This window comes from Alternaria arbusti (genome assembly GCF_024043155.1).
Source record: "Alternaria arbusti strain BMP 1465 chromosome Unknown scaffold_6, whole genome shotgun sequence".
Taxonomy (NCBI): domain Eukaryota; kingdom Fungi; phylum Ascomycota; class Dothideomycetes; order Pleosporales; family Pleosporaceae; genus Alternaria; species Alternaria arbusti.
Window position 1 is genome coordinate 896,402 of NW_026249946.1, and position 17,498 is coordinate 913,899.

The window sequence follows — 17,498 nt, forward strand, 5'->3', positions numbered from 1 at the left end:
CTCGGACGGAGCAAGTCCGAAGCCCTTGGTGTAAGCTGTAGTGAGAAAATGTAGTGCTGACCAATGGAAAAAAAGGTTGCGTTGGTGTACGATAGCGAAAGTCAAACTCTCAAGCGCGTTCAAGGCAGTTTTGATCCTGATCTTGCTTGCACATCGCACAGCCCGTCCCACTCCCTTGGCAACAACACACGGTCGCAATTTTTTGCGCGTGCGTCGCATTCGGGAGCAAGCACACGACGCGCCTCCACAAGTCATTTTTTCCCTTTGGCTGGTTTAGCCAGGTGCTGTGCTGTTGCTTGCCGTTGTCCGCCCGGCAGAAAGGATTCCCACCCTGGACCCATTTCCTCCGTGCCATCCCTTGCAACCACGCATGGCATGCTGTAACCGACATGTCAAATGTGCCACGTACGCCTGCGACCCCATCAGTTCCGCCGCCCGAGCCGTGTGTGTGTGCTCGCGTGTCGAAATCTGCGTTCCCATCACACATCCATCACACATCATCGCCTGACGGGAAGCAAGCAGCCTTGCCTTGCCTTGACTTTGAGCTTTTGCCAGTGCCAACGAACTACGCCGCATGGGCCGATCGTGTTGCTATCCCTGTTGGCGTGCTTTCCTAAGCTATCAGCATGCTTACCACACCACACGCCATTCCTCCGTCCATGTAACAACACTATTCTAATTCCACATGCTACATCCCACAAGCTCTCAGCGCTTAGAGGAAAAACTCACTGCATGCACCATCCCCCTCCCTCCCTCCCTCCACCAACAAACCAGCGGTGAGCAGCGGGAAGGAGCCCTGACCTACCCTGTGCTTGACCCTCTCCGTGCCCACTGCCCACACCATTGCTCTCCTCTTAGCGCCCTGTAGCATCGGCCCCAAGGATCTAGCGTACCGTGTTTCTTGCAGCGGAAAAGGGGTTAGGTTGGCTGGCGGCCTCGCTGGGGAGCCATGTGCGTGCGGTAGGGATCTGGGTTCATGCGGCGGACCGCAACATGTCAGGTTAAAGTGGAGATTGGGACGAGGGTAGGCGGGCGGTTTGGCCGATTTTGCCTTTCTGGTGACGCGGGGTGCGAGGGGATGAGCGAGGTTGGAGGGGGGCTGTGCGAAGTATGTTGGACGTGGGACGAGAGATGTTTTGTGCTAGGTTGGGTGGGCTGTCGCGGTTTTTTCACCGTGTCACTGCTTGACATGCGTAGTATGATTATGACTCGATGGAAGCGGCACAGCAGTTTCTTCGCGTCTGATGAGGCTGCGCCACTTGCAGGCATGATAGATTGAGGCTGCTAATTGCTCATCTTCAAGTCGCATAGAGATAGACAGGCGCTATGCTATGTACGGATGATCCCATTGCTAAGCTACACGTATACTAGAAACACGAACGTATCCGCGGATACGTATCAGTTGTGCCATATCTTTCCGTCCTGTAGTCATGAGCCATGGAGGCTTCTATTTAGATTCCATCTCGAACAGAACTTACAAGCCCCGGGAAGTGCAAGTAGCTCAACGAGCTTCCGACAGCGTCTTTGAGATGTCTAGGAATATCCGAGCTCAGAAGGATTGTTCAGGATGCACATCCCACCTCGTACAAGAAAAATCTGAACAGGTCTGCAGACTACATTAAAACAAAAACTTGCAAAGTAGGTGACCCAACGCCAACGTAGGCTCCAGGCTATTCATATTTTTCCTAGGTGGGTGTGATCCTCATAACGGCCATCATGGCGATCCTTCGCCATCTTTGAGGCTCTTGCATGTTCATGCGCTGTCTTCCTCCTCAACCTTGCTCAATGCGAAATGGCCCCGCTAAATCCCAAAACAGCAGTGCATATCCTCCAGTCGCATTCTCGCCCTTTTGGGTTTCCGAATTGGAAATTCTGCTCGAGTTTGAGCGAGCGTTGCGTGAACACTCTCTCGAGTTGTGCTGCTGACGTTGACCGGAAGAGAGTTGTATGACCAACTCGGGTCAAGTGGTACTTTGACCTGTCCTCAGGGGCGCCGCCACGTAACCAAGCGAACGGGGTCTTACCGGACTGAATAACAGCCAGGTTTCGGTTGAGTCGTTCACTCAAATTCTTGAGAGTCCAAAGATTTTCGAAGACAGTCTCCAGTATCCAGTAGCTCAACGACTGGGTGCTTCTCACGTCTTCATACTCAGGGTCCATGACCTTCTCTTGCAATTCCGCGGAAATTCCGATCTTACTCATAATGGTCCGCTCGTCAACAGAATCATGACCGCCGAAGTACGTAATGCGATCGATTATCACGTCTTCGAGGTCGGCTTCGTCGTCACGGGTCCAGACAACGAGGAGCGACTCTGCAGCGCTTGGCGTGAATCCTAGAAATTCAAAAGCCTGCATGGAATACAAGTTGAGTGGTACCTCGAGGTCAGGATGTGGTTGTGCAACTTGGGCAGAGGAGGATGACGCGCTGGATGCCATCACAGTATCCGGAGGTGACAAGAGTTGACCGGAGATTTTTCTTGTACCGTTGACCGGTTCTCCAACAAGCGTACGATCAAGCTTCTTGACGTTGGACAGGACCCATTCTGACAAAATATCCTCCGGTAGACCCATGATGGGCGGAGGTGTGGTTTTGATCAATCGAAAAAGAAGATGAGTGGCGAGAGTAGGTTTTTGGAAAACCAACTGTCTTTGGTAAAGAAAGAAAGACGAAGGAAGGAAAGAAAGAGAAGCGCAGACAGAATTTATATGGCTGTGGAAAGTGAAGGCAGGGTAAGAGCGAAGTAAAGGTAAGAGCGAAGTAAAGGTGGGGTGAGAGCGCGAGTAAAATCGGAGTGAGAGCGCAAATAAAGGCAGAGACTGGCGCGTGACCGTAGAGCAAACAGAAATCATGGTAGCGTTCGATGCTGGCGCCTCTGAGTCATAACACATCGATTTGCGAGCCAAACTTTGGAAAATGGCAGTAACCAAAGTTTCAAAGTTCCAAAGTTTCAAAAGTGGCCATCTTACCAAGCACCTTTGCAAGAAAGGAAGCCACGTGGGAGGTAGGACCTTGCCATACAAAATCGTCCGCAGGCTTAGTAAAATGCATCATGAACAAGTGAGATGTACGTAAGAGGTTCGAAATTGGTGGACAATTACGTCGATCTGAAAGCTTTGATCGTGTAAGGGATACCACTGATCGACGAGACACGTAGATTCTGTAACACATTGTTTTACGTGTTCTGTAAGTAATTGCAGAATGGGTCGGTAATTCATCTATCCACTCGCTCGAGGCGTGTAAGCAAAACAAGAGATGTCACGGCATGAATAAGGCGGGCAACATGATGAATATGCGGCTATTGAGATGGCTTCAGCCTTTCTATCAGCTGGTACAATGGTGGGAATAGAGTGTTTAGAAATGAATGCTCACTCCTCTGACCTTTTCAGCACTCACGTCCATGCATAGCACGATACAACCAGATCTGGGTTACATTTGCTTGAAGGAGTTATCTAGGTCTACAGTGTGAGACGTCTCACGATAGCTCCCACTCGAAGTAATCTCATACAGTCTTCCACCACTTTTTGTTGGTATCTCGACTAAGGTTTTATCTACCTTGGTTGAAGGCTTCGCTTGACACGCTCTCAGTCTCGGAAATGTACTGTCTGATACCCTTGTACCTCCACCGTCCGAAGTACGCGTTTGGTGTGGTAGCTGGGCAATCTAGCCCTGAGCCAGCTCCATTGCAAGTAGCATACACACCGATGAGTGTCCCTACAAACGAGCCCGATGGACTCAGTTGCTCTGTTGAAGCTCTGCCAAACGAGATCGGTCTTGACCTGCCGTGGGCTAGCGTAGCCGAGAAGACGTATGTCCTTGGATCCGGCATCGTGATCTCGAAGCGCATGGGCTTTCCATTCCAAGACGCGGGTACAGGCGTCTTCTTCTCCTGATGTTCCGTTGAGTTGTAACGCAGATATGTCGACCCATTAATGCGCATGAGTCCGAGCTGGATGTTTGCCGTCTGCCAGAGGAAGGCGGTCACACCAGCTTCTTCCCCATCGGCTTTCGGGTCGAAGGCTAGATCCACGCTGAATTTGAATGTGCTATCTGTCTGGCGGCGCCCGATGAAGTTCACAGCCCTCGAAGCTGGGTCAGACCCGCCTGGCGAGCCAGCGAGATTGTTGCGACCAAGGGCGACTTGCAGACCCTTTTGCGTTGTCTTGAACGCGCCATCGCGAGGAACACGCCAGTACACAAGGTTGCGTGGGATTGTCGAGTTTGAAGGGAAGTCGTAAACATCTGGGTCCGAATTGAAAGGCCCGTCACCTGGAACATCTCTTGAGCGCGCAGGTAGTTGCCAGCCAGTCATCTTGCCTCTTACAGGTTGGAATACGGGCCACTCGCCTTCCTCCCACGTAACTGGCGTGAGTACCATTTCGCGCCCCATGGGGAAGGATGTACCATTTGGACCCACGCGGGTCGCGAGCGCGCAAGACCACCATTCGCCGTTGTTATCTTGGAAAAGGTCTGCGTGCCCGACGGTCTGGAAGTACTCTGATGTACCGCGGTTCGTCAGATGTGGGTTGTATGGGCTGGGAGAGTAAGGGCCCGTGATATTCCTTGCGCGAGCCATAGTGACTGAGTGGTCTTCGGCTGTTCCGCCCTCAGCAATCAACAGATAATACCATCCGTCTTTCTTGTAGAAGTGTGGACCTTCGGGCCAAACGCCGCCGGTGCCATTCCAGAGCGAAATGACAGGTCCCATTTCGCCAGTATCAATGTCCATCTCCTGCACGATGATTCCCTGGGTTGCGACATACACTTTGCCGTCATCATCCCAGAAAATATCGGGATCGATCTTGGGAGCTTCGAACGTCACTGGATCGCTCCATGACGCGTCGTCGAAAGGATCTGTAGTCCTGAACAAGACACCTGCCTCCATGTCCGATCCGAGGTATTCGCAAATGACGTAGAAAACACCCTCGTGGAATCGCAGGGTCGCTGCGTACATGCCTCTTTGTTGGCCATCGCTCGAGTAGCTGTAGCTTGGGAGTTGCGTATCACGGTTCCATACGTGACTGATGTGTTTCCAGTCGACTAGATCTTTCGATGCGTAGATGGGTAGCCCGGGGAATGACTGCAGAGGTAGAGGTACGAAGTCAGTATATGTCTCACATGCACTTCGTACAGCCAGAACTCACGATGAATGTGGAAGTTACGCAGAAGAATGTCCCGTTCACGTTGACGCATGATGGATCGCTGTGCCAACCTGGAAGTACTGGGTTGAGGAACGTTGAGTTCTGCGCGAGCGCTGGAGCTGCGCATGCGAGGACAGCCGTCACGATGCTTCGTAGAAACCGCATCCTGAGGAATTTCAGAGGGTCTCGACAGAGTTCATCCTGTATGCGGCGATGTGGGATGCTTTATGCGTACCATCGGCCTTACGACCAAGAGGCTGGTACTTGCCTGCTGTGGAGAAGAGCGATCGACGGCCGTCTCGCGTACCAAATTGTGCTCATTTAGCCAGACTGCTTCCGCAGCGCTATTGCTGTTGTCATCGAACACACAACGTATTTTAACCGTTATGCAGGGTGACGCGAATATACGATGAGCTGCAGAGCCACCGGGCTTAATGAGTTTCCCAGATCCGAGGCTTCATAGAGATTGCGGAGAAATGTATGTCGATCTTCGCGAATGCGCCCGCTGACGTAAAGTTTTTCCGTGCCTGGTGATCGGATGCTGTGAAGCTTTCCAGAAATCCAGTATCGCGTTCCGGGGAACGCAGGTACGTGGCTGGATGCAAGCTGGCTGTCGTCAAACATCACATGCTTGAAGCTACACACCATCATCGCACTTAATAATGCGAATGAGATCGAGTATCTAGAAGGAAGTAGGCAAGATCGGGCTCGCTGTTCGGAACATTGAGTTCCAAGTACGCCGGGCCGTTAGATGGCGTACGCTGCACGTTCCAAGGTTCTGTTCAGGCAGGAGCGGGGTGCCCCGCTCTGGGGAAGCTCAACTCTGAGATCACCTCATGCAAGGAAAAAATAAACACCCTAGAGCCTACATCAAGGTAAAAATATGCAGATTTGGTAGCCTAACGTTAACGTAGGCTCTAGGGTGTTTAGTTTTTCCCTTGTATAAGGTGAGATCGCGCCACTGGTTGAACTTACAAAGACGACGAGCTGGCTGGTAGACATAAGCACATCTAACACCCTAACGAAAATAGCTATACACGTTGAAGTGTATTGTTTGGTCTATGTGACCAGCTATCTGCATGCATACCCGATAACACTAAAGAAGAACCTCCCGATACAAGTCCCCTTAACGCCAGTCCATCATTTGTCTTTTTTGCGTATATCCTTCCCACTTTCTCTATTCAAAACGAGCAGATTCCTGCCAAACCGCGTCAATCCTCCACGGAAGCCTGCACGCCAGCGATACACTCTGACAATCTGGCGCGCTCTGAACGCTCGGCGTCGCCATGCGGGGTATTGAGGTTCCGCCTCAGGTTGAGGTTCCACGGGGGATTGAGGTGCCACAGGCGGATCCTCTTCCCCGCCATCGTACGTGTATCCAGGGGGCGGAATTCCGCCTGGAACACGGCTTCCGATTAAAGGCTGACGTTCGCTTGGGCCTTCATACGGAGTATGCTGGATTGAGCTTGTGCTGTCGTTGGGTGGCCCTGTGTAGGGCATGATGTCCATACTGTGTGATCTGGACGGATTACGGGACCCAGTGAGCGGCGCATTTTCGAATTGAAATGGACTACCGAGACGTGGACCGTGAGAAAAATAGTCACTGTCGTGCCGACTGGATGGGTGCCCTGATGGTCCAGCCGCCGGGGGTTCATTATCCCGAGCGTGTTGTAGTTCATTCTGCTCATGGAAGTGCTCAGATGCAGCGGCTGATAAGTCGGAAGAGGAAGAATACCCAGACGACACAGAGCCGAGGGACCCCCCAGGTAAAGCTTGGTCTTCGGCAGAGACCTCAGTGGAGTCGTAGAAATCATCACCTGCTGGCATGTCGTGGTCGAACTCGTCGTCTTCTCCTGGCGGCCCAGCGCCTCCTCGAAGAGTACCAGTTGTGATCTTGTTTGGTCCCGACGCTTGGTTTGCATGCTTGTCCGAAGTACGCTGCTGACTTGTATACGTCAAGTCGATCGTTGTCGAGATTTGCTGCGAGACTGTGGGCCGAATAGCGAGTGCTTGAGGTAGCTTTGCAGCATGTGTGTGTATGTGCGAAGGTACGGAAACATCGTCCGAGCTATTGAATACGCCTTGCGAGTAGGGAAGAGCTGCCATGATAACGATGGGTCGGGGTATGCTGGTTGGATAACGAAAGCCAAGCAATGTAATACTGGTAGAATAAGCGGTGATCGGGTCGGGATGATAGAGTTGCGTGGGAGAAAAGATGCTGGCTTTGTTGATGCATATAGTAGGCGAAATGGGATTGCGCCTGCGTTCTGTATGTGCCTCAAGGCGGAACTTCTTTCCCATCCCAGTCCCAACACTTCCCTCGTCCTTCAGGCGCCACTTCCCTGATCACATCAATCAGCCTTTCTGCGACCCAGTCGCGCTCGAATAGCTTTTCCTTCTTGACGTTGCTCCAGAAGTCCTTGCTCAACCCAGTTTTGACAGTTCCAGGATGCAAGGCAACCGCCATCGCGTTGTCGCCGGAAGCAGTCCTCAGATGGTTATCGAAGGTCTTGACTACCTGATTGACGCCAGCTTTTGAAGCGCGATAGCTGTACCATCCCCCGAGGCGGTTGTCGCTGATACTGCCGACTCGAGCTGACATGATAGCTATCGTAGCTACATCTGGTAAACCTGTCATGTTCTCTTGGTCCTTATCGACGACTGCGCTTTTCCTTGGAAGGAAGGGAGAGAAGTGCTTGAGCATCAGCATTGGGCCTAACGTGTTGGTGCGGCTGGGTTTTGGTGTATCAGATCAGCACATGTATCATGTAAACCTTAGATAGCGGCATTACTCACAAAGTCAGCAAAGCATCGTCGGCGTTGATCTGGGCTGGTGACTTCTCCGGAAACAGAATTCCAGGAACCATCAGCGCGAGCTGAAGCTGACTGGGACTACCGCCGAACTGCTTCTTGCAGGTCGCTGCGGCATCCGCGATACTCGTCTCGTCTAAAACGTGGTCAACACTTGATCATCGTTGTACACACAACACAATCAATGCTGGTTACGTACCCAGAACATCCAACTTCATCACCGATAATCGCGACTCGTCCACGTCCAAGCCATCGAGCAACTCTTCCTTGGTCTTGTCAAGGTCCTTCCGCGCCGTTGCGACAACGGGCGCGTTTGTGGTTTGCAGCACCCGTCTTGCGAGCGCGAAGCCTATGCCCCGCGAGGCAGGTGAGATCAATGACCACGGCGGCATCGCGACGGATATGAATGAAAGACAGTAAGAGATGCCATGGTCACGACATTCCGGTGATACTTCACAAGCTACGCGAAAAGTGGTCGGGACGCGATCGATGATGACATACATGCCCGTGGATCGGCTAGGATAACATTGGTTAGCGTCAACACACTAGCGCGGTCTTCACCCAGCTCCAGCCTGGCTACACTCAGGACATTCATTCTTCACGACTGGAGACATGTTGGGACAGCACAGCATCTATGTCTTTCTCTCATATATGGCAAAGGATCGTACGATATCCTGACTCGACATGAGTAGCACCCGAGCTCTGTGTCGCAAGTAGCGCAGCCAGAAGAACGCATCGTCAGTTCGCAATAAAATACAATGTGTGCAGCAGTTCCAAAGTCTCATCAACCAATCCATCTTGACACAGCAATAAAGACGAGTAGAGCTAGGTCAGACTTCGTCTACGCCCTACTCGTCATAGATATCGATATCGAAGTTGTCCCAATCGTTAGGCTCCATCACAGCTCCTGCGCTTGCCGGCTCCGCACCATCGTCCATCTCTGGTTCCTGTTCTGTTTGCTCGCTACGTCTCGCTTCGCGCTTCTCGTAGTCTGTCTTCTGCTTCTGGGCCCATTTCTCGCGCATGTCGTTCTTTTTGGCATGGCGCAACGCGACTTGCACCTCCTTGGCGCTCAACTGCTCTTTTACTTTCTCGATCTTGACGTTCAACTCTTTCTCTTCAGCGGCGGCGGCGCGTTTTGAAAGATTGCGGCGTGCTCTTACAAGGTCTTCCTTGGCTTTGAGCTTCGCTTTGAGCTCGCGCAGACCGCTGCTAACTTCATCGAGCCTGGTCTTGATGTCCACCTGTGCAAGTCGAAGTTCCTCGTCCTTAGCTTTCCGAGCGATGGATTGTTTGGATTTGTAAACGATCTCTGACTCGTGGGATATGAGGCTGGATACCGCATCAGCTGGCTTTGTTTCGCCTGCATCGCCATCGGTCATGGCAAGTCCTTGTTGGGGAGGGAGAGTAGGCAGCTTGTACTCTTCCGCGCTCTCGTGACGTGATTGAACGGGGCCTCCAGCTTCTTGCTCCGCCTGTTCGGGGTCTGCGGTCATGGCCATGTTTGTGAGAGACATCGCTGTGTAAACTGGCAGCACGGAACAAGAGGTGTGAGTCGTTGTAACAGTGGGCTCGGTCGAGAGGCAGTGGGCGAATTTGTGTGATCAGTTCAAAGATTTAGAGTGTCGAAAATTCTGCTCAAGGCGGGCGTAGTAGTCTAAGTGAATGTGAGTTTCCAAAGTTCTGTTCAAGCACTGCCTAGTCTTGGCGTTTCCAAGGTCGCGACGTGACGCACACGTGCGCGATTGGGACAGTTTATTCCGCCAAAAGACCAAAGATTACGATCACGAAGACATGCAACTAAAGGTTCATGCCGCCAAATCGATGTTGATTCGGAAGCTCTGGGATGCCGAGGCCAGAACAAAATAGCCCCACCGATCACCAGTATGGTACTATTACTATCAAGAATCTTCATCCAAACCTTCTTCAAGTGCTCCTAATCCGAGTTCGTCGCAATAGTGAGAGGTTCAGTCAAGCTAATCGCCAAAGAACCATAGACTTACGTCAAAGCCGCAATGCAAAAGCCCAAGTAAGCGAGACAAACTCCCAAACATCTATGCTCGATCCATACGACTCCTGATCCACGGCTCATACTTCCTCCGCGTCTCTTCGTCGCCGTAGATATCAATGTCAAACCCATCATCCGCAATCATCCTCTCCATTTCCATACGTCTTTTGCTTTCCTCTTCTTTCTGCGCTGTCACAACCGTCGCTTCCGTCACCTCAGCTACAGTCTCTGTCTTGACCTCATCCTCAGGTGTCTGCTTGGTATGCGGCCCTATAAATGGATGTTCCAAGCCCAACCCCTCCATCTCTCGATGCACTCTGATCTTCCACTCTTTGAACGCCAGCCCTTTAGGACACTGGTCGAAACGCAGATGCCGATATACAAAAGCATCCTCTGCTTGCCAACTCCGCTCGTTCTTCTGAGCTAGTTTTCGCCATGCGTCGATATCTTGGAGGTCAGGATATTTCGGGGCGAGTTGAAGTGCCTTATCTAGTTGGTGACTGTGCCGCCCGGGATCTTTCCTTCGAGGGTCACTCTTTTTGGGTGGTACTGATGCTTCAACGTTCGGTCGTTTGCTGCGATCAGCATCGAAGGAGTTCGGACGCGGCGGGCGGGTATGCTCGAATTTCGCCTTCTTTCCTGGCCCTTGTGCATGCTCGGGCCTTCGGTTACCGGGTCGATTTCCTGAAGTCTTGTCATACTCGTCCGGTGCCTGGACCTCGCCCTGAGCCATTGAATACTGCTCATCTCGAGTGTCTTCCCACTTCCTCCTCCTGTTTCTTCCTTGTGCAGGTGCTAAGTCTCCAGCACGTCCTCTGACTGAGGTAGCGCGTCCAGCCTGCGCCCTTGCGTCTCCTACATTCTTCGCACGGTCGGGATGTACGAAAGCCATGTCTAATTCTGTGCACGTAGTAAATATCGTTGCGCTGAAGATGTAGCGAAAGGCGCGTGTTGTGAAAGTAGTAGAATGTGGTATCTGCCAGGTGAGTGTAGGAATGCTCAGTATGGTAGTTGCGACAACTTACGACTCTTATTCCAGGTACAAACACTCAACGTGTTCGCACATAAGGCATCCGCAGTGAATCGTGACTTCCAAGGTAGGTGACCCACCTGCTCTTGTGGTTGCACTACCCTCGCTCGCCAGGCACCAAGCAACAACGTGACAACAACCTCTCTAGTCGCATAGATATTAAGGAAATATTAGTAACGTACCGAGTTGAGTCCAGGTATCTTCTTTGCGACTGACGCCTTTTTCTGTCCGGCAATGTTGTGGTTGTGAGTTAACGTAGGGTGTGAGTGTACCAGATGGACCCTGAAGAGCGCGCTAGCAGCGGATTGGCTGCAAACGCAAGCTGGAGCCGAAAGAGGCAGCCACGCGGTGTTGGATGAGTCCAAGGCATGTTATGACTAAACAGACCCAGACCGACGAAAGCATGGAAAGCTTGAGAGTCATGAAGCCTGTTGACTCCATCACACATTGCACGAACTATCTATGCAAAACGCAATCTTGTAAAACGTCGAGGCTAGCCTAAGAAAATGCTAGGCCAGCCACACATCATTAAAATATCTACAGCCATGCTCATCAACGCTTATCTCTCCATCCATCTCGCAATGAGCATATCGAGTATCTTCCCTCCACGGCTCCGATATCAGTGTAGACAGAGAAAGATGTAAAACAAGGAAAGCTCAACGAGGGAATCACAGCTATACATGCGAGGAAAATGCAAATCCGAAAACGCCCATTCAGTCTCTAATCAAGTGAGAAAAAACCGCAGACAGGGAATAAAGCGTAGTAGTGGTAGTAGTAATGTGTGGATAAGGAACATGGTCAGATCGCTAGCATAATGCGAAACGTGACAGGAAAGAGAAATATGATCGGTTATTTACAAAAAAGAGTCGTAACGGCTCGTCAAAGTAGGAAAACAGTAAGACGTGGTATGCAAACAAGTCCACCCGTCCTACCGACGCTGCAGGTACTACCTGGGCGGGCTCCGTGGACTCCGTGGACTCCGTGGTGGGCTCTTGGGTACTGCGGGCACGTCCGGTACATCTTCTTGATCCTGACGAAGATGTTCCGGGGCCTCGTCCCGTGTTATTGTTGCTCTGCGTATCGCGTTGCGTAACCGGCTCATGACCGCTGGCTGTGTATTGGAAGTACCATGTTGGTAGCTGTTCCGGTGGCCTTGGAAGCTGTTACGGCTGTGCGAAGACTCGAGTCGTGTCAACATAGCTGCCGATGTAAAGTCGTTGCTTTGCTCGAAACTAGGGCGTACACGGTCCATAGACATGCGTGCACGATCGAAGCTCGGTCGCACACGATAATCGGTCGACATACGGTGGGCGAGAGGAGGAGGAGCTTCCGTTGTGGGTGCGGGTGGAAGACCTTCCGTAGAGCGGCGGAAGGTGTAGTCGGTGCTGTTACTGCCGTTTTGGCTTCTTGGGTTATGCGTCGTAGCCGTCGGGGCGACTGATGGTGGATAGATGGGACGCACGTCTTCATCGGTAGCATCGGCGTTAGCGGCTTTGTACTTTGTAGCGTCGGGTTCCGACTTGTTAGAGTCTGACTCACCAGCCACCTTCTCGGGCGGTGGAGGAAGGTAGGCGTCAGTGTCTCTAAGGTAGTCGAATTTGCCTTGCTTGACTTGCTCTCGGATGATGTCCGCATCGAGGGGGAAGTACATTTTCTGCACAACCTTGAAAATGAAGCGTGGAAGTAAACACGCTATCGTAGCGCAGAGGACGTAAGCCCAGAAATTAAGAGTACCATATGCTTCGGCACCAGCTTTGTAGAACTGAGCACTCGATGTGAAGGAGGTGTACACTCCGGTCCAGAACCAGATGAAGAGAGTACTGATGACGACGATGAGGACCATGAGCCAATCCCAACGGTAGGTGTTGTACAATACGTAAATGTTGGCAGCGCAAACGGCGGTAGTCGCAGCATAGATACCCATGCGTCGGAATTCAGCCAGGTCCAGTCCGTTGGAAGTCGCGAAAGTTGCGGGTGCGAAGATCTCATACAAGAAGAAGAAAGCGACCGCGGATTGGTAGATACCGTCGACCATGTAAGCCCTGGAGAATGTTAGCAATCTTTCATACGCTCTGAGAATATTGTACTTACCAGAACTTCGGCTGGCTCCATTCCTTCCGCTCGATACCACGACGGTACAGCTGTGGAACGGCCAGAGATACTCTATCATCGACATCCTGATCCAGAACACCCATGACGATAACAGGGAGTGACGTAAACGCCAAGTTGAAGAAGATAATGTACGTGTAGTCGAAGATATACTGGCTGTCGAAGTTGGTGTAAATCTGGTACCAGAAGAGAGAGAACGTCCAAATGATATTCTTGTAGAAGAAGTTGGCAATCGTCTCTGCAAGTCTGCGGTAGGACCATCGACCATGAACAAGCACCAGACGTGTGAGGAAGCGGAATTGACCAATGGCATAATCAGAAGACATGACGGCTGCGCGTCCCTCAACACCAGCAATACCGACACCGACATGTGCTTCTTGAATCATAGCGACATCGTTGGCACCGTCTCCGATAGCAAGCGTGAGACAGTCCAAGCCGGTCTTGACCATGTTGACGACAGCAGCCTTCTGACTGGGACTGACTCTGCAGCAGAGAACGGATCGGCATCGCCTACACAGAAGAAGGAACTTTCTCTTTACCGAATCATCCAGAGCCAGCTTAAGAGTATCTCCGTCAATGATGATGGCGTGTGTAGGTGGTGGAGGTTCGTGATCGTTTTGAGCGGCGGCTAGCTCTTCCTCCGAGCCTTCCAAGCCGAAGATCTTCAACTTCTCGTCGAGCTGGGCTTCCACGGAACCGATGTTGTCATCGGTAACCTTGAGAATAATAAGGTCCATGTCGTTGTCGAGCAGGTTGCAGGAGAAACCAATGTTGATGGCTGTCTCAACTTTGTCACCTGTTAATACCCACAGCTTGATACCAGCTTGACTAAGAAGAGAGATCGACTCTGGCACACCGTCTTGAAGTCGATCTTCGATGGCGGTTCCTCCGATCAGCCACAAGTGGTTTTCGATGCGATCGGAGACCTCTTCCAGCTTATCTTCACGCCCCTGGATAGCGTTGGCAGCGATGTCGTAGTCCCTGTTCCACTCTTGATATTCCTCTTCAGAAACCTCTCTTTGAGCGATGCACAGTGTTCGGAGTCCTTCTCGTGCAAACATTTCCAGGTGTTCACCGGTATCGGCACGGAGTTGTCGCTGCTCGTTGGGGATCAATCTCGAGTAGATCATGCTGTCGGCTCCCTTGCAGAAGAGGACGATTCGGTTGTCGGGCATTCTGATGATCGCACTCATGCGCTTCCTGCTGGAGTTGAATTCCAGAGTGTTGAGAACCTGGTATTTGCGCTCTTCTCCCAAAACATTGACGACGAGACGGTCGTCTTCGCGGCCTACGAATGTGAAACCACAGTCGCGAGCAGTGGCGACAAGTGCAGCTTCGTCGGGCGATTGTGCTTTGAACTCGATCTTCGGTGGGTCGCCTGGAGTGCGTTCGGTAACAACAGTATGACAGAGGGCCAAAGCGATCATGAATTCCTCGTTGGCTCTCTTCTGTTCCATTCCAGAGTCTCCACGCAGGTCGTCGACATAGTCCGGGGCAATGAAGGTCAGGTCGTCGTCCCACAAGTAGGGGTTGTTGTGCATCTTGCGAATCCCCTCGAGCATCCGCACACGGTCGCGTGCTATCTGTTCGCGGGCTTTGGCACCCTCCACTTCGACGTTGATACCCTGTCTGCGTTGCATACCTGCTTGAGCCTCCGTGTACGCTTCTCCGTAGGGCACACCATTGATGGTCGCCTTCTTGAACTCCATGACATTTTGTGTGAGCGTTCCCGTCTTGTCCGAGAAGATATATTCGACCTGACCCACGTCGTCGGAGATGTTCCAAGACTTGGGCGTACATGGGTAATCGAGCTTTGCGTAGTACATGTGGATGTCGCTGTAGATGAAGAGGGCCTGAAGCGTTCGAATGATTTCCAAGGTGATGTAAAGAGAAATGGGAACCAAATTTTGGAAGAGAATAACGGCAGCCCAGAACGCAATGACACCGTCTGTAGCAGGGTTACCTCCGTAGGACCCATATTCGAAGAAGGAATGGGTGGTGTCGTCCCGGGCCCATGTCACCCCAAGCACAATTCCAGAAACCAGACACATGGCGGCCAGGATGAAAAAGTTGTATACAACGTTCCAATTAAGTTCTTTTGATATCCTGGCTCGCTTGCTAGGCGTGATACCAGAGTTGATCATGATCTTTGTCTCTTCTCCGGTAAAGACGACAACGCCCAGTACCCACTCAGTGTTTCGGAGTTGGCAGCCACGGAGGATGAGGTTGTTGATGGAGATGGGCTCGACCATCTCGTACGGCGGTGCTTCGGGGTCCTTTGCATTGTGCTGCTGCCATCTGATGGCCGCGCTGTACGAGTAAAGGTTCGAGTGGGCGCCCTCACTCTCGATGACGAAGTCGGCGCGTTCGCAGTGTCGAGCGTGTCGCACTTCTCGGGTGCAGTGCAGTGCGTTGCGCACCTTAAGGTTCGTCTCACCGTCCAAGTTCTTCGTCTCGACATAGCACGCGCCGTCGTCGGAAGAGGTGGAGAGAACAATGACGTCGGCGGGGATCTCCTCGTCGTTGTAGAGACGCACAAAGTCGCCGACCTGAACGTTCTTCCAGGCGTCCTTCTTGAAACGTGCCTTTTCCGGGACCGTCTTGTTCGGGTTCAGGACGCTTCCCCAGAACTTCTTTTGCACACCGGGATTAGCGTCTGCACCGCGGATCTTGTCTCCTTCTCCTGGACCGGAAGTTAATGGAGGGGATTGCGCTGGGGATTGGCCTGGGAGTGGTGAAGGTACGGGTGTCATCTGGATGTCGTTCTCGCCGCCAAAGTAGGATTCCCTGTGCGATGCGATGGATGCTCTGCGGGTCTCGTGCGAAGGGCGCGTGCCGTCGACAGCGTTGTCGTCGCCGCCTTTGCCCTTTGCACCCTTCTTGCTCTTCGCGTTCTTCATCAGGCGCCATGTTGAGATGATGCCCTTGGTGGTAGCCTTCTTGATCCGCCGCCATAGCGAAATCGAGTCCTCGGCCGTGTTTACGTTGTTAAAGTCGACGAGTCGGTGGACGGGCGCGTTGTTCAGCTCGTTGTCGAGGACGGTTCTCCGCCAATCTTCTACTCCATCCTTGATGGAGGTTACGACGAGAATGACGATGAGGGGTACTGCGTTCAGCGCAGGATTACTGGCGCCGAAGATTGAGAAAATCTAGACAGTTGCGTTAGTCTGGGGGTGTCAGAGGTGTCAGAGGGGTGGGTACGCACGCCCAGGATAATGATAAACAAGAAGTAGACATTGGCGATGTTGTGGAACTGGAACCACAAGTTCTTGGGAATGAAGCTGAGGGGCGTGTATTTGGCGGTTCTTATCTTGTTGCGGGCGTAGTGTGCGAGGGGCTGGCCTTCTTCGTCGCGCTCTGTTTGGGGCAGGGGCACGTTGAAGTAAACTCTCCGGCCGGAGTCTTCGTGGTCGGCGCCTGCATCTGAACTCTCAGGAGACTGGTCTTGGTCGAGCGGCGGCCCGCCTTCTTTGCCCAGCGAGTCTCGCTTCTCGCCGCCAGAGCCTATGCGCCGGTGCAGGCGCTCCTTGAGCGAGTGTCGCTTGTTGGCCGCTTTGATGCCGGTTGCGCGGTGTGTTGCCCCTGCGTGGCTCCCGTCAGCGCGTGCTCTCAACTCTGTGCTGTCAGCGGGTGGTGTCACTCACAACGTATGCGCTTCTGCGGATGTGACACCTCGGTCTCATTGGGCTCCATGTAGGGTTCCAGCGTCATGGTGCCTGTCGTCGGGGAGGCTGCGGCGGTGCGAGGGCGGCGACGGCCTGAGCCGGGAAGGCTCTACGCGGCGCGGCAGGCCAATTCGATCGTGTCGGACGCGGGTACGAGGCGACGGGTGCAGTGCATGTAGTGCCGGGCGGGTGTTGAGGGGCGGTGGGAGCGTGGTGGTGTTGTTGTCGCGGAGGGTGAGAACAGATGGGCGCCCGTGTAGTCGGATATTAAAAGATGCCGGACGAACTTGCACGCAGAGGCGGAGCGACAGGCAGGCGATGCGACGGGCGACTCCAAGTTTGATTAGGCGGTGCAGTGTCGTCAGTACACGATGAAGCACGAGGGGAAACAGCGGAGCGGCAGGTACTTCGCAGACCCTGACAGTGATGAATGGATGGATGCGATGCTTGCCATGTGCTTACAGAAGCATCGGCGCGGGAAGCACACGCCTCGCACTCCCTCGGCCGGCCGCTACGGTCTTAACAAGATGCGAGCCTAGTTGCTCTTGGAGGACCCGCACTGCGATCTGATCATTAAACGCACCAACACAGGAGCATTTATTTCTGTCGCGCGCGTTGGCGACGCGTGGCCTGGCCGCTCCAGCACAGAGGCAGTAGACACAGTGCACATCCCCATCTCGTGTGCTCGGCAACAGTGCCTCAGAGGGAAGAGAACACATCCTCTGCAACGCATGGC

At 52.7% G+C, this 17,498-nt stretch overlaps 6 protein-coding genes across 6 annotated transcripts; all 6 read right to left on the reverse strand.

The window, feature by feature from the left end:
- Positions 1-1,782: 1,782 nt before the first annotated feature.
- J4E86_005508 (uncharacterized protein) lies at positions 1,783-2,571 on the reverse strand (the record flags this gene model as incomplete). The annotated part of the gene is made up of 1 exon (XM_051446042.1): positions 1,783-2,571. The coding sequence occupies one exon, from the start codon at positions 2,569-2,571 to the stop codon at positions 1,783-1,785; it is 789 nt and encodes a 262-aa protein (XP_051302809.1).
- Positions 2,572-3,545: 974 nt separating this feature from the next.
- On the reverse strand, positions 3,546-5,304 carry J4E86_005509 (uncharacterized protein; the record flags this gene model as incomplete). The annotated part of the gene is made up of 2 exons (XM_051446043.1): positions 3,546-5,078; positions 5,143-5,304. 2 exons carry the CDS (start codon positions 5,302-5,304, stop codon positions 3,546-3,548), a joined length of 1,695 nt encoding a protein of 564 aa, XP_051302810.1.
- Positions 5,305-7,417: 2,113 nt separating this feature from the next.
- Positions 7,418-8,342, reverse strand: J4E86_005510 (uncharacterized protein; the record flags this gene model as incomplete). Its single annotated transcript, XM_051446044.1, has 3 exons — positions 7,418-7,871; positions 7,936-8,086; positions 8,150-8,342. 3 exons carry the CDS (start codon positions 8,340-8,342, stop codon positions 7,418-7,420), a joined length of 798 nt encoding a protein of 265 aa, XP_051302811.1.
- A 456-nt stretch (positions 8,343-8,798) lies between these two features.
- J4E86_005511 (uncharacterized protein) lies at positions 8,799-9,452 on the reverse strand (the record flags this gene model as incomplete). The annotated part of the gene is made up of 1 exon (XM_051446045.1): positions 8,799-9,452. One exon carries the CDS (start codon positions 9,450-9,452, stop codon positions 8,799-8,801), a length of 654 nt encoding a protein of 217 aa, XP_051302812.1.
- A 552-nt stretch (positions 9,453-10,004) lies between these two features.
- Positions 10,005-10,850, reverse strand: J4E86_005512 (uncharacterized protein; the record flags this gene model as incomplete). Its single annotated transcript, XM_051446046.1, has 1 exon — positions 10,005-10,850. The coding sequence occupies one exon, from the start codon at positions 10,848-10,850 to the stop codon at positions 10,005-10,007; it is 846 nt and encodes a 281-aa protein (XP_051302813.1).
- Positions 10,851-11,934: 1,084 nt separating this feature from the next.
- J4E86_005513 (uncharacterized protein) lies at positions 11,935-16,808 on the reverse strand (the record flags this gene model as incomplete). The annotated part of the gene is made up of 4 exons (XM_051446047.1): positions 11,935-13,030; positions 13,080-16,246; positions 16,303-16,679; positions 16,742-16,808. The coding sequence occupies 4 exons, from the start codon at positions 16,806-16,808 to the stop codon at positions 11,935-11,937; spliced, it is 4,707 nt and encodes a 1,568-aa protein (XP_051302814.1).
- Between the last annotated feature and the right edge of the window lie 690 nt (positions 16,809-17,498).